This window comes from Oenanthe melanoleuca, chromosome 2, assembly GCF_029582105.1.
Source record: "Oenanthe melanoleuca isolate GR-GAL-2019-014 chromosome 2, OMel1.0, whole genome shotgun sequence".
Classification (NCBI taxonomy): Eukaryota; Metazoa; Chordata; class Aves; order Passeriformes; family Muscicapidae; genus Oenanthe; species Oenanthe melanoleuca.
Window position 1 is genome coordinate 19743435 of NC_079335.1, and position 25864 is coordinate 19769298.

At 33.8% G+C, this 25864-nt stretch overlaps 1 protein-coding gene across 5 annotated transcripts in view; it reads right to left on the reverse strand.

Annotated features, from left to right (window-relative positions):
• The window catches only part of RIMS2 (regulating synaptic membrane exocytosis 2), a 449695-nt gene that overhangs the window by 114190 nt on the left and 309641 nt on the right, over positions 1 to 25864 (reverse strand). For 2 of the 5 annotated variants that reach the window (XM_056484741.1, XM_056484740.1), the window contains 2 exons: positions 24904 to 25013; positions 24056 to 24088 (listed from right to left, as the gene is read on the reverse strand). In XM_056484741.1, coding sequence (XP_056340716.1) covers positions 24056 to 24088; positions 24904 to 25013 — 143 coding nt within the window. Of the gene's footprint in view, positions 1 to 6517; positions 6608 to 16512; positions 16558 to 17942; positions 17997 to 24055; positions 24089 to 24903; positions 25014 to 25864 lie in introns of all 5 variants that reach the window. The other 3 variants (XM_056484738.1, XM_056484739.1, XM_056484743.1) reach the window with 2 other exon arrangements.

Here is a 25864-nt window from a genome sequence, read left to right on the forward strand (position 1 = left end):
AATAATATTACTTCCAAACTTGGAATATGTCTGGTATGATAATGTAAGGTATTCTAGTAATGCCAGACAGACACAACTGAACAGTGAGGAAGCTCTCTTTGAATACTTTAGAACCAAATGACCAGTATTTGCATGCATATCAGTCACACATACCATTTCAAAAATAGCAGTTTTTAAAATCCTCATGCAAAGTATTTGTTATGAAGAAAATTTTTTACATGTCAAAGTGGCAATCAAAAATCATTCCTAATTACAAATATTTTTCAGTTTTAGGTTTTTCCATATTAAACATTTTAGAAGAATAATTACAATAGAAGCCAGAGGGATAAAACAGATAATAATTGCCATCTCACTGTGGATACCTGATCACCTGATACCTCATCTGTTGAGATAAAAGCATTATAATAGTTTTGTATTTATTGTTGGAAATATTAAGGAATTAGTAGAAGTTGTGGAATGGTAATGCACCAACTTCTTTCAAATAATGATGTGATGAAGAAGAAAATATTAATCGACTGATTGATTTTAAAACAATATAACAAGTGAATCAATTTTCTCTTGATTAAGATGCCATGCCACAAATCTCAAATGACAGTTTGAAAATTCTGTTTCTGTAGCTTTTAATGTACAAAATTACCTTTTTGATATAAATACTTTTAAATGCAAGAATAAAACAATGTCACCAATTCTATTAAATTTACATCACGTCAGTAGGTAGTCTCCACTTGCAGTTATTGCTTTTTTGTGGAACTAGTATTTATTTGCATCAATTGTTCATCTCTATGTATGACAGTAGTGTGCATAAGGCTATTGCATACAGATTTAGAAATAAAGGAAAATCTCAATAAAAAAACATAAAAAGTTAACAAAAACTTTAAGTGTGAAAATCACCCAAAATAAGTACCATCTCTTTTATCATGCTTTAACACAGGGCTGTTCATTGTAAGTAATGTCACCCACTGAAGAGAAGTATATAGGAACTCAGTGTTCAAAAAGCTTTACATGGCAAACACACCAACTAAAACTCTTAAAGCAGCAGAGGACAGAGAGATGTAAGTTAATTACTTTTTTTTTTTTTTTTCCCTCAAGAGTTTTCTTAATTTCAGTTTTATTTTTCATAAGAATCAAAGATCTTTCACTGCAAACAGAAGTTCAGATTTGAAAAGTCTCATTTCTGGATATGCAAAATATGATATGCAATAGCACAATCAAATAAGCATAACCTTAGAACACAGAAAATGCTCTAAGACAGAAGTGCTCAAAGAGTCTGTATGTTCCATAATTATATGTCATTAATCTGGATGTGATTAGACCTGAAGACTGATAAAATATATTTAACTCTCAGGAAAGATATCCCCTGACACCATTCAAACTCTGCAATGCTAAGGATACATATATACAAGGGAAGAAAGAAAAGCTAAGAGTACAAATATTTGTTAGCAGAAGATTTAGATTAAAAGGCTATTTTACTACATCATAGTAGTAAATAGAATGGAATAGAATCAGTATTACTTAATACCCTTTCAAAGCATTAAGCCACAACTATTTACAGAGCCTGTTCCACACTTCTGAATTATTTTAATGAGGTATCTCCCTCTTACAGTTCTTTATCTTCAAGCATAAATCTATACATACAAAATCATGTCTGTATGCTGGATTTATGCTGATATTTTTACTCAAAAATATAGCAAGAAAATACAGGAAAGACTAAAGCAATACTTTTAATTCTGCAATTGTATAATATAGGCTATATTTAATATATGCTATGTAAAAAACACAATAAGACAGTAAGCATGAAAAATCTTATCCAAAGACAAGGATAATAGAGACAATGGTAGAAAATAACAGAAGAAGAAATTGTAAATAGTACCATAAACTCTCTAATTCAAATTAAACTATGTAGATTGCATAACTTTTTCATAAGTCTCAAGAGATAAATTAAATGAAGAATCCAGAGAGAGCTTTTATTGTTTTGTTTCTCTGAATAAAGTTCACATGGTAATTTTATACAGGAGGAGAAAGAGAAAATAGTTACACTTGAAAATATTCATGCACTATAGCTTCACATTGAATTGGAAATATTATGAAACCTGAGAAGACTACTACCTCTCTCTCTCTTTCTGTCCCATCATTACTATGCCTTTCCCAACCCATTTCTAACCATATCCCCTTTTTCATAATTTTCAATTTCTCTTACTTTTAATTCTGACTACAAATTTCTTTGAAAATAAATACAATTTTTATTTTTTTTTTTTACTACTGTTTTCACACCACAACAGAATTCATGGTAATAGATAAGCTACAATTGGTTTTTATTATATAATATTAGATTTCTGAAAGTCTTTGCCTATGAAGGTATCAAGGCATAGTCCTATCCAGGGGAGAGATCTAAATGTTCCACAGATAAAAATAAGCATGATTCCCTTTAAATTGAACTTAAATCTATCCATCTCAAGATTTATCATTTGTAAGTACACATTACCTTTATATTTTCTGTTGTGTTTAACCTACCATTGCTATGATTTCTCTAAAACTTTGTTTTACTTCTATATTAAACAGAAATATGTCTTTCCCCAAAATAATTACAAGGACACTGAATTTTTACTTAATTCCAGTCCAAGATTTATAAATCCATTTTAACTATCCTGTGTCCTTCTGTTCAATAATATTAATATATGTCAGCACTTTCTCACAGTTCTGTTCTTCACCTGCTGCTTGGAAATCAAAAGTTTCTGTGGCAAAAGTTGGATATTTGGTGACAATGCAATGTTCTCAACAGGCAGAGATAATGAAACCATTACAGGATGGTTTCAGGTAATAGCCATCAAATCTTCTGCCTCTGTAGGAAAAGCAGGGCAAAGCCAATACTCTTTTCTTTGCTGTCTTACAAAGGCAGCTTCTGCACCATCATCTCTGGATGGAGACACAGGTTACTAGACCATATTCAGCTTCCAATATTTTGGATCGTGAGACAGGGAACAGAAATGACTATCTCTGCCATAGTACCCTAAACTGTGTGCTTTTTCTGTTTTAGTCACCTTGATGGGTTCAAAAGATGCTAGTGATGATACTGATGAAAATAATTGCTTTTTAAGAAAAGCAGTATCCTGCCTAGCCTTATCTGTATCAGTACAAGACATTCTCTACACACAACCTTCTTTTCCAACTTCTTCTCTTAAGGCTTCACACATAAAAATGCAAAACCATGCAAAAATGTTTGCCTGCTGTACTTTTTTTTTCCTTTTCTTTTCACTGACAAATGAAATCTGATTAGACAACCAGAGTTTTTTTCACTTTCATTCAAATATCAGCTTAGATAGAGTGGTGAGGGCTGCGGGTACTTAATCTCAGGTATGAACAAGTAACTGTTTCTCATGCTTTTTGATTTAGTGGTGTCCTAGAATGCAGTATTCTCTGACAGAGTGCTAACATCAGCTAAAGGAAGGGCACGGATTCAAAATATGGCTTGAATTTTTATGCTATGCTTACCTGAGATTCTGCAGTTTTACTCTTCAAAATCTTTGCATAAATATAATTGAGTCTTTGAAATATGAATAACATTAATTCTGCAAATTAATTGCAATTAATTGCATCAGAACTTAGAGTTTAAAGAAACTGTTAAAAGTTGATTTCTGATATTCAAGACGAGAAATTTTATCATCATCTTCTATTGAAAAGTCTGCAATGCAAGAACTATTCTGTTACTTAATGACCTCCAGTTGTCCTCCAAAAAATTTGCTAATCCTGCTTCTAGTCAGGCAAATTTCTAATAATAATTTCTAATAATAATGCTTTACAAGATAGAGTATTACTATTATTTTTCTGGGGTTTGAAATTATTTTTATTATTTATTTATTCTTTACGACTTGCTCACAGATCTCAGTTCTTCACTCATGGTACTCATATAATCAATGCTTATTTGTTCTCATAGGTTTTCTTAGCTATAATAGTGCCATGGCTATTTCCATGGCACTGGTTAGGTTAAATTCTTAACAGAAAAACTGCACTTAAAAGACAGTATAAGCTTTCATATCAGGTCATATCAGAATACTCATCAAAGATTAAAAGACAATCAAAACAGGGGGACAACAATATGAGGTGTCTCTATTCCTCCCTGCATCCATTGCACCTTCTGCATTCAGGGACTAAGTTTTATTAGTATTGCTTCACTGTTTTCTGTGCAGACAGAACATTTAAAGCATTCTCAGATGAAAAGTCTTGTGCAGAGGGTAAATCCCATACTGTAAAAGTTCAAGGAATTTGAACCTTCCTCAGGTAGGTTCTGTCGGGCTGCACCACCATGGTCATAGATACAGCTCAACATCCAGATGTGAGTACAGTGCTATGGCACCTTCTCCTGGATGTCCTGACTACTATGCCTTGAACAGTAACTGCTTGAAGTGATATAGGGATGTCTATATGGAACAGCAGTGTGCACACATAGCAGATTATGCCAGTCCTGGAAGCTGCATTACTCCACTCCTCCCACTGAAGTACATAAGGCTTTTTGACACATTCAGTTTGGAAAAGCATCTGAGAAATATGGGGATGTGCCATTTGATGCCCATTGCAGAGTGTACAGAACCACCTAAAATGTTTCTGCCTCTTCTATCATGCAGAAGACATTACTGATAATGTAATTAAAACAGAAGTTATACTCTTATCAGGCATCAGCCCTCACAGAAAGACTTACAACTGTAAAGTGAAGAACACAACTTTTACTTAACTTTCTATCTATTCTAGACTTTGACAATTGAGACTGTGGCTTTTCAAACCAACTCTATGCATTCACTAGAGATCAGTGGCCCTGTTCCAGACAGAATAATATATAGAAATCAGATAACTACCATTTAAATATACAGAACACCTGCAAAGTAAGAACATTTTGTTGTTCATATTTGATTCTCATTTATATTCTTCTGCCTGTGTTTGACTTTAAATTATAAGATTTTACTCATGCTCCAAAATGTAGAATGCCCCAAGAACAGCCATCTAAAAAATACATCTCCTCTTTCTAAAATATGGAGAAGGTGGCCCTAAAAGTACTGCCAATAACTATAAGTAACTTTTCTGTCTAGAACACAGTCAGTCCTAAGCCCACCTCAGCTGGGAGCTGGAGTTAATGTTCCTACCTAGAACTACATAAGGGAAAAGTCAGGGCAGAGGCACTATTCTGCTCAGCTCTCCCTGGAAAGGCAACAGTGCAGATGTGTAGACAGATTTTGAATCTATCATGCAATAGTTTAAACAGTTGGAAAAGAAGATATATCACATTCTGATCCTGACTCTTATGAGAAGTATTTGTTTAATCCTGTAGCTTCTGATGCATCAAAAAGTTGGGGAACAGGAAATGCAATTGCACATCTGGACTTTTATATCTAGGTTCCCTAATTCCTAGGTTAGAGTCAAGACAGATTTTGCTGGTTTTCTTCAGTTCTAAGTCTTGCACTTTCAGCTGTACAACAGTTGAACTTCATCAAAACACGTGGATATTATCAGTATGATGTTATTATGTAGGTGAGATTACTGTACTAATTTAGGAGGGGACACACCTGGCCAATCTTGTAAACTTTAATTTGTGTGACTGGGAGAAGGGTTGTCATTAGAGTGAGACACCTAATATGCCCAATAGAGTTATTTGCAACACAAAACTGAACCTAGATGTGGATCAACCTTTAAATACAGGATGAAACCTCCAATATAAAGATCCCTTTTCCCTTTCCTTTCCCTTCTCTTTTCTTTTCTCTCCTCCCTACCTTCTCTACTCCTTAAAGTGTGTTTGCCCTTTGCAAGTGTATAAATTAATGTGGTTAGGACCTTTTATTCTCTGATTATGAAGACAGAACAGAACTATTATTATAATTGTTATTAATACTAGGTTTACTTTTTATTCCTATGTGTTTGTAGGAACAAAGCTGAAGAATTGAACTTGACATTTGAGGTGAAAGAAAGTTTATGATAGTTTTTAGTTTCAGAAGAAATCCATCAATTTACAGAATGGAGGAAAGAAGAGGTTTTTAAGATTTGGGAATTTCAGATGCATGAACTGCAGCTTGTATAAAAAAATTACACTGGAACATTATTTCTACCATGTGTGATGGTGAAAAAAGTTTCAGATTCAAGTCTGTAGAAGATGATTTTCCCACCGTACATGCAGTAGATACCTTGGTTTGGTCAACTAAATAAGAATCAGCATAGATTATTATACTTGGATTCCTAAGGCTTTCACAAATATTTTAAGTCATAACAAAATTAAAAACTAAAAAGCAAACTATGCCTAATATTGTGCCAGAATACTTATTTTCTAATGCATGTGCATTCTAACACAATTGTTTACAAAAGCAGATCTATTTGGCTATTCTAAAACAGAGCTATGTAATCTAGATGGTCTCTACATGCTAAAAATTTCACACCAAAGTGAAAAAATAAGGTACATGAAGCACACACGCATTACAAAAGCATGAAATGTGGTTTTATAGTCTCATGCTTTCATGTGGTTTTCCAAACCCTGACAAACCTGTCTCAGAATGGTGTTTCTTTTTCAGCAATGGTTTGTCATCAGTTATTGTACCATTCACCTTTTTCTGCTGGTCCTCCCATGTAACTTCTAGCGTAAATCAAAAAAAACAAATCAGAAATACTATGTAACTTACATTATAAGACACCTAATATCATTTGGGACAACTTGATCTAAACAAATGTATTATCATTACCATTAAAATTTAGATTAGTTCTTAGAGGCCTGAGGTGAAGAGAGTTATTACACATCTTAAACATTCTGGAACTAACAAAAGTTAGTGTCTATGTAACTTGTCACATACTCTGCTGTCTTATATTTAACAATTGATATAAAAAACAGGGGCTTGTTTACACAATAATTTGGTTCATTTTTAAAAGTTAGTGGTTTACATTCTATAGCTTCTTACATTGTCATTGCGTTTCTGTAAGTTATAAAGGAAGTTAGAAATATTTTGGTAAAAAAAGTCTATGCAAAGATAAAATTAACAAATATGACCAACCAAACAAAACAAATTAACAAGCAAACAAACAAACAAAAACCTGAACAAGCAACCATGCAAGCCTAATTTAAGTAGAAAAACAGTTTTTAACAATTCTTAAGCCAAAACTAAATCAGATTTATTTTCAAAATCTGGAACTAGATTTAAATTCAGTTTTTAATTTGGGCAGATTAAACTATTCAGTAAGAACTCTTGCACCACTTATTCCTGTATCTGAAATTGGCATTTCTGATGTAACTGCTCAGGAAAAGAGCTATAGATAGAAGCATGTACACTGCTCCACAGAACTATATTCTCTAGACTTGCAAGCTGTTAGTCTTTTTGAGGCTGTCAAATGTCAGGGGTTTTTTTACACCTTAATTCTCTATCTTCTGACAAACTAGGTTAGCATGAATATTATCAGTTTTAAACCCTTTGGAATCTCATGGCAAAACCAAATCTAGACCAATTAACAGGACAGATTCAATACTCCAAGCTCCATTTTTGCTTTAGACTGTTAAGAATCTGCATGTTTTGCTGACCCCAAAAGGTGAAAAGTTCTTCACAATCATTGCCCATGGATGTTATCACTTTCATGGTCACAGCAATAGCCAGTGATGGAGAATAATATGATATATATAAAAAATATTTTTAATCTCAACAATTCAAACTAAATTGACATAAAGTATTTTAGCCTATGACTTTTTTTATTATTATTTTCCTTTTTCAAAAAGACTGATAGATATCTAAAATTCAAAATGTAAACATGTGAAAGTGTTTTCTGTGTGCATCCTTCACCCTTCTCTGTTGCTGTTGGTCCATGACAGGCTGCCATCCTATAAAAGGCTGCTTTGATTTTTGAAACTGATGGAAATGTAGGTTTAAGTAAAATTGTCATTGTAGTGATTTCATGACACCACAGATATGCAAGCTGAAACAGACTCTATCATCTTTGAAGTACCATGTGTAGAGAATACTAAATGAGAAATTTCAAACAGAACATTCTGTTTTCAAACTGTGGAAATAAAATCTTAGTATGATTCTTCCTAGTAATAATGTGATTATTTTTCTCTATGAATATACACAGTTCACAATAAAATATCTACTGGTGTTATTTATCCTTTCTTTTTCTCAAATGACTCCAGAAGTATCTTCTTAACTAGCAAATCAAAAAAACTCAATGACCTTAATAAAACTGTTTTTGAATTTAAGGAATAGTCATCGCTAGGGAAAAAATACCATTAACTGTAATTTAGGCCAAATAGTGGAGATTATACTTAGAAAAAGATAAAAAGTAGGCATACAGTAATCTAAAGAAATCTTTCACAATAAACAACAAATAATCTAAATACTGAATATCAGGAAGCCAAATTATTTCCATGCTAGTTTAATGCAAATTTTAGAAGACTCTCTTTCTCCAACTCTAAGTCAGAGTCCTTTTCAGAGCTCCTGGTTCAGTTCTAAACCTCAAAACTGCAGTTATCTTAGTCACCAAAACCACTTATTATAACAAAGTTCCCCATCAGAAAGAAAAGCTTTGCTAAACCTTAATAATTCTTTGAGAGCTCAGTATCTAAAAAATAGCTAATCCTCTTGGTAACACTTTGTACTAACATCTGAATTGACAAGAGTGAGGAATAAAATCAAATAAAATATAAATCTTTGATAAATAGTTTTGCCTCATGTTAATCTAAAAAAGAAAAACAAGCAACATTACAAAAAGTAAGACAAGCTGCTATATGTTTTTGAGGAAAGTGATAGCATGAGCATGCAAACACTTACAGAAAAGATTCCAATGACCTCTTTTCTATAGCTTCAGTTGTATTTATGGCACATCAGCATTAAATTCAGATGGCTATTTAATTTTATCAGCAGTTAAGTACAACATTTAGATTGAGTATATGGGGTTTGGCAGTACTCCAGATCAAGTGAAAAGCTTCACTGACTTCTAGAACATTGCAAGAGTTTTACTAGTAATGGTTATTGTCTCAACTGTGAAATAAAAATAGATATATCTGTTGGATTTAACCAAAAGTTTGACCTTTTCTTCAACATCTTCTATTTTAATTTCCACCTCTACATTTTACAAAGATAAGAAAAAATGTTTTAAGAGAGCTTAAAGGAGAGCTTTCTGTTTGGGATCTAGCATGAGCTGCTGATGCTTATTCAAAGTGCCAAAATGTCAGTGCTGCCCCTATATTCTCTGGTAAGACAAATAAGTTTAGTTACTATAATGTACTTTACACAATGTAGTCTCTAAAATATCTTTTTGTTTCCAAGGAAAAGGGCCACCATCAATTTCCTTATTGTTTTAACCAAAGGCAACTTTGGTCAAATATTTGGAAAAGAAACCATGCAGTTTTCTAGATTATTGTTCTCCTATTATCTCTCTCACTTCCCATAACATAAACTTCATCTTGTCTTCTGCTGTGATAATCAGTTGTGACTTATGTATAAAGAGAGATGCAAAATTATTAAATATTTATACAAAAGGTCTTATATAGATTACATAAAATATGGGGTTCTTGGAGCCAGAGTATTTTAATCAGCTGATGCACCTTTAGGACTAGAAGGATTTGACAGGTGCCCTGATGCAGATTTTTCCCATCAGTACGAAATTACATCTTTCAGCACAGTTGTTTCTTTAGGTTGAGGTGTTGCACCTACTCCTGGGCACTGCACATCCAGTGACCAATGCAGCTGGGGTGACACTTGGTGTTGTGCCATGCCCTGGTGAGAATGACACTCACCTGGGAGAGGGGCTGTGGTGCTGCTGTGCACAGTGACAAGTGCAGCCTCAGCATTTCTTACACTTTTCCTTCAAATATTTAACATGAAAAATATTAAAAATGCGGGAGTAATATATGAGAAGAATAGTTGCATATATATTATAGCTTTTCTGAGTTTCTAACCATGCCACCTTAGCACCAGGAATGTTGCAGTTGAATTGAAAATGATGCAGCAAACTGCAGAAGTACAAGATGATGCAGCAAAATATCAGATACTAATGATGAGGAATTTTCTTAATGCAATACTTCCCTCTTCCTTTCTTTTTTCAATACTACAAACAGTAATATTCTTTCTCACAACTACCCTCTACTTGAAACATTTTCATAAATTTTCTCTTTTACTGAAATTTGTCTCTTTCTTTTTTTTAAAATTAAATCCACTTCAGCTGTTATCTTTTTTACAGTACCTAAAATTTCTGGGAACCAATTTTTATCAGTGCATTTCTAGTTTTAGACTTTTGATTAGGCTATCATAAAGTCTTCACTTTCCCATTAGGAGATACTTAGTCAATTTTTTTCTGCAAATGAAAAGTACTCAGAATTTCTTTCTATTTTTAATTTTATATGATGAATTCTCAGAAAGAAATTATGTTATTAATAATATAAAGTGACAACTACTGTAAAAATAAGTCAAAAGTGGATTTGGCTAGTGCTTCTTAAACCCAATGCAGCACAGTAAGAAGTCATTAAAACTCTGGGATAAACCATCAAAAGCTGAGAAACTGCTTTGAATCAGACACTCAATGTCTCAACTCATGCATTAAGAATATAAGAAGAATAATTAATTAAGACTACATTCATGGCATACAGGTTTTACTTTTCACAAAACAAGGTCTCTAAGAGAATTAAAGAGACATCAGTCTCTACAGCTCACACAGAGAAATATTTTCAGTGCATCAAACCTCTACTAGGGGAAAGCAAGAGGCTTCAAAGTGTGATGTATGAACCATCCCAGATGTACTAAACTGTATCTGGAATGAATCCAGTCCCACCTTACAGCACCTGCACACTGCTAATGCCATCAAGGCCAACTCGAAGTGACACAAAGTCAGCAGTCAAGATTTTCTGCCAGACTGTTGATGTTCTTACACCAGAGAAACCTTCAGGTGCCTCATTAAAACAGTGTTGATGCTTCCCTACCCTGATGTAACAGGAACAAGACCCATCCAGTACCCTAAGAGCAGGAACACATGTAGCCTTTTTCTGACAAATACAGAGCAAGACCTCCTGCCTCTCCAGGTAATCCTCAGCCAACCTGAGGACATCATCTTTTAGCTTCCTCTTTGGACACAGGAACAGTTATCTACATTGGTTTTTTTCTCTATACACTGGAAAAATATTTTACAGAATGTTTCTGTACCTTAGAGATCAAGGCATTTATCTGAGACATGATGATCTGTCTTCCCTTCAAAATTGTAAATGCTTTTTAGAACGTTGCCCTAAATGCTGACAAAGCGTGGACAGTGTAAAGGCAGGGACACACATACACATATGTACACACAACCTTAACATGGAAAGAGTTAGTGCCAAATCAACTAATGGATGCTAAGAAATTATAACATTTTAAAATAAATAAATAGTTCATTAATGGCTTATATAATGTTTTTTAATGACATGGTATTCCAGTAAAATTTCTGACATATCTTAATTATTTATTAATCTGATTTCATCTTTTTTACTGAACTACATACACATTCTGCAAAAAAAAAAAAGGAAAAAATACAAGCAAAAAATCCCCAAAACTCAAACCCTGAGCTTCTTTTCTTGGGGCTGCTGCTGGAATACATTAAAAGAACTTCAATTTAAACTATCAGGTCAGCAATAAAAAGTACTGCAACATATCTACATTTCATAATATAGTTATTAGTATTAAAAATATGATAGTGCACTGTAGGTTATTCCTTATTCCAGAAATGCTTCTTCAAGCTGACACCAAGGCTATGTTAATAATTTGTAGCAGTAAATCACTTAAGTCTAGTCCAGTGGCAGTCTCTTTTCATCATATTCTCTACCTGCAAATTCAGCCAATTATATTTTAAATTTATATTTAATTTTTTTCTATTGGGTTACTCTATATGGGAAATAAATAGATTGCAATCTTCTATTGGTTATTTTTATGAAAAATTGTAGATATATACTCAAGCAAGGTCCCAGAGAGCACTTGTTGAGATAACAATCAGTAAAGTCATAGCCTATCTTTAGCTAAAAATCAAAGTATCATGTTGCTTCTTTTATAAATGTAATAGATTTGTAAACCAAAGAAACACCAGAAAAAAATGAAATACTCCAAATGGCTGAGAAAAAAACTTAGTCAATGTTACATTAAACATGAGTACATCAATATTTAGCAAAGTATATTTAAATAACACAAAAATAAAGCAAATAACAATAAAAAAATAAAAGCAACTATACAAAATATAAAGCAAAGATATTATTTTTAAGCCACTATCACGTCTTTTTTTTTTTTTTTTTTCAGTACCATTTGGAGCATGGGGCAGGATTTGTTTGCTTGTTTCACATCTTTTTTCATGTTTTTAAACTACAGCAGCTTTGCTCCCTCTTCTGGTTATATGCCTGCACCACGCCAGACTGTGCCAGAGCCAGCCCGGCTTCTTTGGGACTTCTGGGAGAAAACAGCTCCCCCAAATTCCAGGTTTGGATAAGCAAATATTGATTTGATCAATAAAAATGAAAAAAAAATTGATTTGGGGTCATTTTGTCAGGACTGATTTAAGGGGGAAGAAACAGTGCAGAGAACCTATGAGAGAGGTGAAGACACCATGCAAAGATATCACTGCTGCTCATGGAGAGGCACGGGGGACTGGGCAGCCAAGTGTCCTGGAGAAGCTTCTCTACTTTAATTCCCTTAATTCCCTGCCTAATTCCCTTTCCCCCAGCATCCATGCCTGCTCTGCTGAAGACCAGACACTGGGGTAGATGCATTCTTAGTCAGGAGCTGGTATGGCAATTCTCATACTGCTGCAATAGGTAAACAAAATATCTCCAGAATTTATTGAATAATGAATTTAATAAAGAAGAAAATTACAAATAATGTCCAAAATAAATGTGGAGCAAAGTACAAGCTTCTGCTCTAAACCTCTCCTGCACAGTCTCTTCAATTTGCATTTCCATTCCCTGGGTGTCAGGGAATACTCTGTGCATGCAAGGAAATGTGAACAGCCTACAAATTCACGCTGCAGAATGCAGAATGTAAGGTTTAGCTTCATACAGGATTTAGGATTTTTTTTCCATGTTTTTATTTTTAACGAAAAATGTGCAATTTTATAGTAAGTCTTTAAGAATTTTCTAAGCAGAAAGATAATTTTTTATTATATGATTATACATCTCTCACAAACACACACACACACACACAAAAAGCTCTGCAAGCAATCATAGGTGCTCTACCCTTTTTAAATACAGCTAAGATTGAAGCTTATGGTACAATTAAAAAAATGTAAAAAGAAAAAATCATTCTGTTCACAAAAGGGGTCTGAAACTAAGCCAGTAGATTTAAGCACTAATACCAACCAATAAAGAAAATACAATTAACAGCTTACACAAAGAAGAAAAATACAGATTTGTTTCTTCAGAAAGCTCTAGGTTTTTTGAAATATCAATTACTACAACTAAAAAATAGAAAAGTTTTCTTACTGCTCAAATTTACATGGAAATTGACGTGGAAATTGTACATGCATCTTTACACGCAATACTGTCTGCACCAAAAGACCCATTTCATTCTTCTGCATTACTTCTGAAACATCAGGTTAGCAACCAGAAAAACTGTGTTGGACAAGCAGACAAAATGACATCCCATTTTCACATACCAGTCTTAGAAATGCTGTGTGGTATTGCAATGTAGTTTTGAAAGATGTGAACTCAAATTTTTTATTAGTGAAATTTGAAGGTATTAATGGACAAGTTATTAGCTAGACTCTTTCTCATCTCTAATATCTCTCTGTTAGTTTTGAAGCTAAATTTGTAAAATAGATCCCTATACCATAAGGAATTTTAACAGAATGTAGGATCTTCAGTCTAGAGGATTTTACTGGTACTTTATTTTAATTGTTTGTGTTGTATTGTGTGTTCTTTTTCTTTTTTTAATTTAACTCTTTCCACAGCATGCAAATTGCAGTTATGTGCCTGTCTGCAACTAGCACAATCTAACCAGGTCTATACTTTATTTAAATCTTACTTTCTTAGGACTAAAATTTAATTAAAATGCAGTGTTTCTCTAGGTACTCATAACACATAGGGATATGTTAAGTATTCTCATAGCCCACATAAAATGCAGTATCATTTCTCATGCAAAATTCAGAAGCTGTTATGGTCTCCTAGTGAAGTCTAGAGTCAGTGAGCCAGAGGAATGAAGAGAAAGCACCTAGGAGACTTACAGCACTCATGTTCAGTAGTTCAGGCAAAGTGTGGGACCCAGTTCCACAAATCCAAATGGTCTTAGATGGAAAAAGATGCTCAGGTCAGCCATCAAGATAAGAGTGCCAGCTGGTCTGACAGGAACATGCCTTTTTCTTTTTTTTTTTTTAGAAAGTGCACTTGAACACTATAAGCAGGTCCATCCGTCATCACATCTTTTACTGGAGTCCCTCTATTCTGCCTAGTTTGCCCTTCAGTCACCTAAATTCTTTAGATTGTGTCTAAACTGTACAGCAGTTTAGAATAATCTGGAAGACAACATAGTTTCAGTTCTATTCCTTCAGGCATCCAGACTGCTTACAGAGTGGTGGGACTCCCAGGAATGGGGAAACCAGAGTGCACAGAAAGGGCAGGACTCAGAGATTTGGGTGTTGTCTTGCCATAAACTCAAAACACAAATATGCTACAGACACTTCTCAGTCTGGGAAATGAGAACTGCAAAGCATTCCTGATTCCCATAATAGAGACAAAGCAGTAGTGTAATCCTAATAAAATATTCTGAAGTGTGAGGAGATATTAAACACTTAAAATTTTGCTTTGGTAACTACATCATCTTCTATGCACTCTAAGAGTGTAAAGGGCAGAATTGCCTGAATCCTTTTCTTACAAACTCAAGTGATCAAAAGATGTCATACAAAATACAAGAAAGAGAAATCAAAAGACATGAGGAAGATTGGAAAGGGATGACAGTTTTGGTAAAAAAATCTTTGAAATTCATTATTAGACACTGATCATTCTTTTGGAGTATAAGAGCTCTGCGGAAAAAAACTTCTACAACATAAAACACCTTAGAGAACATAATAAAAACATGAAACAAACTATCTAGATTAGTAGTAGTTTGTTCATTGTGCAATGTACATCTTTCAGGCTCTACAAGTGTATAAAATGTTGGTTTTGTTGAAGGAGTGGAAGATAAACCAGGAACAAAACCAGCTTTAACCTGACTAAATCACTGTTTCTTGTTTTGTCACCTTTGTCAGCTCAGTGGCAAGTCTCCACTCTTACTACAACTGGAATTTAGATCTTAAGAGTATGACACTGAACTATCTGGTTAGCAGCATGGATTACAGTTACAGCAGCAGGCTCCCAGTATTTGAATTCATTCAGGATGTAGTGACACAGCCACCACAGTGAGTGACCCCTCAGGCTGCTCTGACCAGCTGGTGACACGGCACCTGCTCTGCAAAGGCACAACACTTGGTCTTGTCTACACTGAGAGACATTAAAAATGGTGTGGTTATCCCTCCCAGACAATGACTAGCACAGGCCAGATAGAATCCCTGCTGTTCTGACATCTGTACTCCCTCTGCTAAGGGTTCTGGGGAACAGACAGCTGGGAATGGTCCATAACAGTGTAACTGGCTCTATTCCCCTTGTAGGCTCCTGGTGGAGATGGAATTGTAAGAGTGAATACCCAAATTTTAATAAATCCAAGACACCACCTAGTTTATATTTCATTCACTGGCAGAAGACATCAATGGCACAAAATCTAAATGTAGTAAGGTCTTAGAAGTACATAGAAAAGTAGTAACATATTTCTTCAGTTATCAAAGCAATTTAGAAGCATGAACTTGAATAAAACTTCAAAGTGAGCTAAGGTTGTTCATTTCAATTTTCTTGTTCTATTTTTGTTAGATAAGAAACCTAAATCTCCATGTTAACATTTCAGTACTTTGGATCAAGCTTATTTCTACAGCATTTGAAAGCAAAAAGAACATCAAACATAAATACAAACTAGACAATAGAAATGATTGATAATAACATAAGCCTTTCTCCAGAAGTATTTGATAATTAAAATGGTCAGTTTTTTCTAGTCACATTAACATTTGCCAAGTTTGTAAAATATATATCCAAGAGATGCAAAAGAATGTAGACCTGGCAAAAAGTGGAAGACAATGCAGACAATTTTGCAGGTGTCTCCAAAGTGTACTTAGGGCAACTGTACTGCCTCTTAGGGCAAGGCAGAAATTCCAAAATGAGAAGAAATATAAAAACGACCCCCTTAGCTCTCCATAGCCAACATGATCACATATCTGCCTAGTGTAAGCCATATCTTCAGTAATACACTTAACTGGAAAAATATAAACATCTGGAGTTTTTGATTCCAAGAAATATTTTTAAACCTCAGTTGAAAATAATTATACTCAAGAAGTAAAACAACACACTGAAATTGAACATACATGAACTTACTAATTTTGAGCTAGTAGAACTAAGCAACACACACACATGCAGCAAAAAATAAGTGAAACTTCTCAAGCACCCACAACTCATAAGCAATATCATAATCAACTTGCCTTTTCGCCCATTAACAGGAGGGGTTTGATGTTTTTCCTCACAGTCTTTACAACATTAAAAACAGACAATGATGATTAACAATGGGAACAGTTACTACGAAGAGCAATGTAAAAGAACAATGTAACAATAAGAACAAGCACACACAAACCTGTTGCAAGCTACCTGGGCAAAACTTCATGCATCACAAAACACACGGAGTGAAGAGCACACAGAACACACACCACTGAACACCACAGAGACAGAATCATAACAAAAGCAATAGAAAAGGAAATTGTGCTATAACAAAAAATGGGAAAGCAAAGATCTTAAAGGACACTTTAGCGAGAACTAAAACTAAAAAAAAAGGTAAACCTGCTTTCCACCACTGGAATAATGAAATTACTCTAGCATCCGGAGTTTTGAACAAGAAATGAGTCCCATCACAGTAATTATTACTGACTTTTTTCATAGAAGAAAATAGTAATCCATATTTTCTTCTCGTAAATAACAATGGGAAGAGGGTTCAGGGCACAGGATTCAGACTTTTACAATTTTAAGCAGCATTTAGCATTTTAGCCATACATTTGTATCCTAGTAATTTTTCCTACCAGCTAGTACTAAAGGTTTTTCTTGATCAACTCATCACTTCTTTTTTGCCCCATGCTTCCAGCACTTTTGGCAATTATTAACTATTAATTAATTATAGACAACAGAATGCAACCTATTAACAAGGCATGTAAATGTATATGTATGCGTTTATGATTCTTCCTTTGAAAAAGAAACTGAAGAAAAGAGAAATTATATCTTTAGAACTCTGCATATCTTTGAACTTGTACTGGTGTCTCCTGAAATTAGAAGTTAAATTTATGTTTTAATCACATGGTATTTGAGTTGAAAAAAGTATTTGCAACTGTTTGATTTGATCATGAGCTATTGGTAGTCATCACCAACTAAACTGTCTTCCAAGCAGGATGGAGGACATCATACAAAATGGTCAAAGTATTTCCAATAATGCAGTTGCCTACGATTTTTGTGCAGCATCAGTCTGCTTGTGCAAACTAGGAGGGAAAAAAGTGTCATGATACAAAAAAATTTACTTTCCTGCTTGTAAAAGTTATTAATGCAAAGTAGACTGTATCACATCTAAAAGTACCCACCCAGATCTGCTAGGTCTGTTACTTGAGCATAGTGACAGAGTATTTTCATAAATAAGAATAAAAAGAGTAAAAGAGTTGGGCACATTTTTCCATGTTGAATTATTTTAAGCATTCACAACTGACAAATAAACTGTGCTACAATTAATTTGTTTGTGTTGTTCTTTCATAAAATGATATAAATATTCTTTGGATTTTTTTATGTTCAATTTATTTACAAGCTGGCTGGTAAAGATTGCCTACATATTCAGGGGAAAACACATCTAAAGGAGATGGGTGCTTGTGGTCAGACAGACCTGCCTCGACCTCTGCCTCCTGAACTCCAGTATGCTTGTTTTCTTCATCTCCTGCTGCATTAGATAAGCAAGGGATGAGAGGGGAAAAAAGCAAGACAAAAACAGGCATGCTTTGTTACAAGCTGCTCAAATAAAAGAGAAACACCAAACAAAATACATCCATAATAACATACAAACCCTCAGTCTGTGGCAGAAATTTTTTTCTAATGAATCAAAGATCAAATAAATTGTTATGCTATTTTTCATTTACATCACTAGCTAATTCCAATGAGATCTTCCTGCAAGTAATGATGCTCATATGCAGCCCTTAATATTCTTTGTTGCAAATTTCTTACTAAATTTTTAAGCAGTGGAAAGCAGACAATTAGTACCAAAGCAGAGAAAACAGACAGATATTGGTAGATAATTTGTTTAAATCTCCTTCTTGGCTTTGCTTTAATTGTTCTGGGATTAAAGTCCAAGCCTCCATTCTCAAACAGCATATTTAAAATTGTATACAAATCATAAACTAGTGGACATACTTGGTACCTTAAAAAGAGCAGGAGAAACAAAGCAAATGCTTTTTCAGCTTGGAAAAAAGAAATCCTCAATTTTCCAGATAATATGCTTTTTACCTGGATTTCAGAGTAGTTCATATGCAAAAAGAAATTTTCCACTAGTATCTACAGTTGTCTAGAGCATATTTAAATTCTAGAGAATACTGAAATAGTTGGGAAAAGCAGCAAAAGTGCCATTAATGATAAGAAACACAAATCTATATTTTTAATGTCATTAATAAAGAACCACAACTTTCTTTTGTGTCAAACTGAATTACTGATATACCATATGCCTGCTTTAATTTAAATGTCAGTTTATGAAACAGCTTTGATGTGATGCAATATAGTGTAGTTTTTCAAGGCTCAGATTTTGATTGCTTATCGATTTTTCATGTTCTCTGTTTCCAGAATTCTTTCCAGTTCTCTCATGACTTGTATAAGTCTACGTTCAATTAAATACCTCATTGAATTACTTGATTTTAGGTTTAGCTAGCAAGTAATAGTAATTTTAAAACTACTGGTTCTAAGAGGTCATTGTTAATAGAGAAATTCATGCTATAATCAATGCAGTGCAATGCAACCTAATCTGTGCTTAGAATTCTGCTCTGCTACTCCATGATAAAACCATGGGACATTTAAAATTCCAGTTGAAATCATGGCATTGAAAATTTCAATTAAAATATACAGTCAACCTTCTCTCATAGAAATGAATGTATAGATGATGTGCCTAAGACTTTAAAAACATTTTCAGTAGAGTTGAATTAAAATGTTCTTGGCATGTAGGTACCCTGAAATGTAAATGAACAGTGGCTGCCATAAACACAGCTGTATGACTTCTCAGTCATTCTCCTTTTATGCCCTTTGTAGTCTCAGACCAATACAGTAAGATCTTCAAATTTCATAAAGCTGTTTAATTTCTCCTTTTGCCAAACCAAGAGAAAATTATAAACTATGACTTCCCTTGAAAGGTCAGAACCTTTTAAGTAAGCACTTTAAACTCTGGGTTATAGGCAAAGTTTGTTCAAGTTTTTCTATGGAAATTGCATCAATGCAAATTAAATATTTTCATATCTTCAGGGTCTGAGGATTCTGTTGCCTCTCAGGAAAGTGAACTAAGCATCTGCAGTCGATACCCAAAGGTGTATTTTTGCAAAATCGTGGTTGCAATCAAAACCCCAAACTAGACTCAGAATGTATCCTAAGGAAGCCTTGTTACTGGTCTTAACTAACCTATTTTGTTTACTTTGCTGTCAAGCACACAAAATGCAAGTTACACTGTGAAAGTGTGAAGGTTTCTAAGATAGTACAGCCAGTACCACAGAAGTATCCACACAAAAAAGGGGATGGTGCAAAGCTCTGTACTTCCATCTTTTAGACTGTTGTGTTTACCTAAGTCATCAAGTTCATGGCCAAGCTGAAGGCACTTCAAGCTCCTATCCTATATTTTATACATGTGATCAACCATTTCTATAAAACAATATACTCACATGCCATAAATTTTACAAACCCTGCAAAATCATAGCTGGTAGAGTATGGCAGTATCATGACCAGTCCTCTGCAATTGCATTATAACCATATTTCTGTGTCACCCATCAAACTAGGGTAGGGCTATGAAAAACACACAATAAAATTCCTTTTCATTTTGCAAAATGAATTCTCCTTTAAAGAAATTATGTTCTAAATGAGATAAAACTCCTTAAAATGAACAGCATGAACTTCTGTCAGTAGTATCTGTGCTTTCCTAACCATCAGAATGCCTCTGTAGCTTCCATTCCAGACTGCATGAGTGGCAACAGTACGCTGCCACTATACATCTGTCCTTTTCAGAGATTTGAATATGTATCTGAGAGATATAACCACTGGCTAATGGTTTCTAGCTATCCCTGATTAAACCTAATCATGTATTCCTGTTAATTCTATTAATATCTGATTTTATTCTGGAAAAAGATTACCCACACCTGAAGTTAAGACAGGACAGTTAATCAGCATTAATGTCAGACTTTAACAGGTTTTGAAAGAACTTCCCCAAGACACAAGATTATTATGAGACCATATAATTAACGTCTTTACCACAGAGCATAAATAGAAAGGCAAATCCTCACTGAGCTCTACTATTTATTAAATTTCTGAGCCCTTCATTTCCAAATTTTAAGCTTTTATTCCATCTGTTCAGTCTAACATGATTTTCTTGTTTTTACGGTTGGGTGAATGGTTGGGGGATGTTTTTGTGGAAAGAAGAAAGAAAGGGCTAAGTTTATTTTTAAAAGGAAAATTAAAAATCTGTATCAGGAAAAAGTACTCTCTCTCTGATTAGGAATTAGCAATGAACTAAAAGTGTGAATAATTTCACTTTATGGTGTTCCATTTTAATTAGGAGCAAGCGGTCAGTGATTTCATCCTTCTGCCAAGGCAAGTAAGAACAAAGAGATAAGTTACAGCCACATAGAAATGAAAAAAATCATGTTAACCCTTAAGAACTATAAATACTGCACTATTCACTTCTTGTCAGTAGCACAAAAAATACAGAACACTTAAGAGTACATCAACATTTCTGCACTAAAACCAAGTTCAACTTAACAATACTTTCTACAAATATTCATTTAAACAAGATATTTCTATCTCTAGTACAAATGTAATTTAAATAATAAACTGAAAATAATTTTAAAATAATTTTAAAATTATTTAAATAATAATTTCAAAACATACAAGCAAGAGTTTAGCTGAAAAAATGTCTTCTGGCATTTCAGTAGCGAAAATTTCTTAGGTGGTCCCAGACATCTTTTCAGAACTATTTTCTAACCATATAACATGAAAATATACTAAACTAATAAAATCTAAAGCAAAACCCAAACTGTCTAGATGCTAAGGTATAGCCTGGGTATGCTAATGACATGCATTTCAGAAATACTCAGTCATTCTTCTTAACAGCAAATCTGATCCTACAATAAACACAGCAGTGGAAGCCTAGGGAATTAGCAAAAATATTATGACCATAAAAGACTGTAATGAAACATAACTAAGGATGTTGTATGTTCTTCTGAGCATGTGGGACACTGATAAAAATATGTTTGGGTCAGTATACCACAGATAGGAATGGTCCTTCATAGCTACTCCAAGGAAGCTTTCTGGAAAACAAACATTTTGGGCTATTTTGAAGTAAAGTATTCAAGCAAAAACTCCCAACGACATAATATAGTTCATGGAACTAAAACTAACCCAAATCAATGTTTTTAAATTCTGATCCTAATTTGAAAAACAATTACCCAAAGGGTTGGTTGAGTTTTATCCCTGTACTTTTCTTCCCTTCCATTCCTAGTCACACAGCCATAAACACACCATATTGCATATTCTAGTGAGTGCTGCCCTATAACAAAAGAGTATCTCCAACAGCAAATTACTCCCTTCTTTCTACTTGAGTTTTGGCATTTGGACTACATTTAAAGAAAAGGTATGCAGATACAACCTTGTAAGAAACACAGATTATTCAAATGTATGCAAACTAAATGAGAACACTGTAGGAGTCTGCAACAGATAAGTTTTTCCTTCTTTCTTTTTCTCTTTTACAAAGCTGAGATGACTTCCAATCCATTGTTGCCTATAAGGTACCTTTTACTAACTCTTTTCATCAGTTTGATTTTAAATTAATGTAGTCAAGAGCAAAATCCTTGGTTTCAAAATACAGGAAGTTTAACTTTCACAGCACATTTCCATGCAATATAGAAACACCTCTCTCATTTGAATCAAGTGTGTGTTCTGTAAGAGCAGAAAGGACTAGTCTGTTTTATGGATGGTCATACAGCCTTCACAACAACACACAAAAGATTTGATTATCACTGGGGCTTAAAAAAAAGGCATGAAACCTACTCCCATATCTACAAAACTTTCAGGTTAACTTGATGCTATATTTGTTAAATACTAACACAAACTCCTTCTATGATAGTCAGTGTTTCCAATTCTATTAAATTTCAGTCTTTGTAACCAGTACTTCATTTGTCTAAAATAACTTACTGTAAAATTCAATTCTCCACAGTAAAAAGACTGCTATTAATTTTAATTATGTTCTGTCACTGAACAAAGTTAGGTAATCTCCTGTTCTTGCATAGCACTACCCTTTTTAAAGAAAATTATTACTCCCTTCAAAGAAAATTATTAGAAAATCCTAAAGAAGTACAGGAAAAGCCTCAAAGAAGAACTCTATTGGTATTAGAAAATGAACTCTTAATTCATGACAGAAAATTACATAGAATGCTCTATGAAAGTTGTATCTATGGATTAGGTTTACCATCTTTATATGTGTAAATTCAATATGAAATGTCTCTAGTTACTGTATCTTGAGTTGCTTATGATGCTTTGATTGTGTATTAGAACATCAAAATCTGTGGATCTGGCAATTTTCCATAATCCAGTTTTCCAAAAGACTATTTTTTTCAAAAGACAAAGTAAAAGGAACATATTACTCAGTTTTCAAGTAAAATCAGAGTTCCTCAAGTTCCAGCAGTACTTACCAGAGGAAACAATTCTAGTGTTCCTATAAAAATTATTATTTTTCCTATTAAATTTCTCCCTATAAAACCTATGATGTAAATAATAGATAAGACTATTACCCTCTCTAATCAAACAAAATAAAAATATACATTATTTCACAATTGCTGCTCTGAGAAGCTCACAGTCTAAAGAGATATACTAAGCAAACAGCAGGGAAGAGTGGTAAAACATAAAAGCATATACAGCAATGACAGCAAACATCATGTGCTAGATGGGATTATTTCCTGGAATATCTATACTATATTTCATATAAGCAATTCACAACACATCAGACAACAAAGAAATTAATATAATAGAGTGATGCTCCGAGAAAACGAGAGTTTTCTTTCCATGAAGTTTTGTTTCCAAAACGGAAATAAATACTGCAAACATTGGAAATACTAAATAAAAAAAGACAAACACAGTAATACTACATAAAGACCCTCAGTGGTATTACCAAGGACTGCAATTGATATCTTGTGGCTTGTTATTAAGTAAATTAAATGGTTTATAATACTATAAAATATAAGGGAATTCTATTTGAAACAAAAATATTTTAACTTTTTCAAATTTTTTCCCCATATTATTTGCAAATTACCCACTAATTCAAATTTATCACACTATAAAATAGTCATAATAAAAACATTATTTTGATTAAATGTATGGCTAACACAAAACATGTCAAATAGCCTCCAAAGCTTATACTTAAACCTATGTCTGAATATCTGCTAATCCTGGAAATGTACATACATAACTGCTGAAATGCTCTAATTTGCCATAGGGTAAATTCTAGATATTTAAAGCTGAGTACATGTCTAGGTATATTCTAATAGCAATCATATTTAGACTGTATTATTTATATTGTCTTTTTTTCAAGTAGAATCCTGTAAAATTTATGAACCACAGGCCTAAAAATAAAGACTAAATCATTATGACAATAATTCTGACTATGTGCAATCACATAACATCAATTGCAGTTAGGTTTGTTTCCCCCTATGCAGCCTCTGAAAAAAGGCTTTTTGGTGAAAAACAAGCCCTTCTTTATGTACAGACCTTCATAAGATTCTATCTCCTTGTCTCCATTGTCTATGGAAAGTCACAAAACAAAACAAACAGAAACAAAAAAAAAAAAAAAAAAAAAAAAAGGAACCAAAGCACAGGGGTTAAAACCAACAGAAGGTTTTTAAAAGATACAATACACATGTTAAGAAGGATTTTAAAAAAAAAAAGAGTGTAAATGGCCATTTAGACTGATTTTGCACAGCACATCTAGTTACTAGAAACAGAAGAGTGAAAACATCTGCTGTCAAAATTGCATTTATATACTTCTGTTTCTAAACATTTCAGAAAATATCTCCATCAGTCAGTGCTTTTAATGGGCATTAAAGATAAGCACAAGTACAGTACCAGTAAAACATGAATCGTTAAATATCTGACATTTCTTATTTTAAAGATTATTACCTGTCTTCTTGCTCTTCCTTTTTCAGGATGCAAAGGTTTTATATTAGCAATCTGTAATACACTCCATGTGAGCCCACAAGTGATCAACTAGGTTCCTGACTCCCAAAAGAGCCAGAATTTTGTCACTAGACAGCATACTAAAGATCATTTCCTGTGCCTGTTGAAGTCAATTACAAAACACCTGAGTTCAAAAGGAACAGGATCATGCTAATAGTCCACCTTGTTTAATGTGCATTATACTGCTGATTATTCATGTCAGTCAAGAGCATTGTAGATATTAAAACAGAAGAAAACACAGTACAAAATACAATACATTACCAAATCCAAACTCTGCACACATAAACTCAAGAGATTTCTACTGTAATGGCAAAAGAAAAATATTACCACCGACCTTTGTGAGCAATTTGGAAATGTCATTAGGGAGAAAACCATCCACTTACTTCTCTCCAAGGTGCCCTTTGGCGGGAGCTGCGGTAACTGCCTGCCCCTTCGCCCTACTACTGGAGTACTTGATGGACTTGTCTGGACAGACCCAGTTCGAGGATGTGACCTAAGAGACACATACCAAAACAAACCACAGCCATTAAATGACAAAGTCATTCTTAAATATCACCAAGAACTGATAACGTTACTAAGTAGACTTTACAACACTTTGGATCCTTGCAGTCCCAGAGGGAAACTATTATCTCTTTTCACAAAAAGACTTGATTAAAAAGAGAATTCTCCCCATTAAAAGGAAGCCAAATTAAGGCTGAGGATCCTTCCATAAGCTGCTTCCATAAGATGCTTTTTCACACAGTTAAGCCAGAAAACATGCAATGTGCACATTCATGTGCATATGGATATAATAGCCACATACACATAAATTTATTCACAAGGCAAATTCAATTATCTTTGCTCAGCTTGTATTTTCTTAAATTACTTTAGAGTTGCAGTGAGATTACACAAATTTGTCTAAACGGAGTAATGAACTGAAGAAAGACGATATTTGACTCAATTCTCACTGGGGATTTAATGATACTAACTCTAACTTTCAGAAAACAAAAGAATGTAATCTGCAGTTCTAAAATAAAGAGATGCTTTCCTGAACATGATCTAGACTAAAATCTCTTCATCTTTGTATTGTATTATGTTTGTTTAAGCTAAGAATAATGTATAGAAATCCTCAAAATATCAATCAGGGGTACTCAAACAGGAACAGTACAGACTATGGCACAGTAAAATGTAGTCAGAAAAAGTGGTGGTTAAAATGATAAGTAATAGACAAAGTTAGTACAGTGCATCTAAAGAAACTTTTTTTTTAAAAAAAAATAGTTTCATTTGATGTTATGATGGTTGTTCCATAAGCCATGTCTGATGAACACAAATAATTTCTCATTCTGTAAGAGAAGAATATGATAG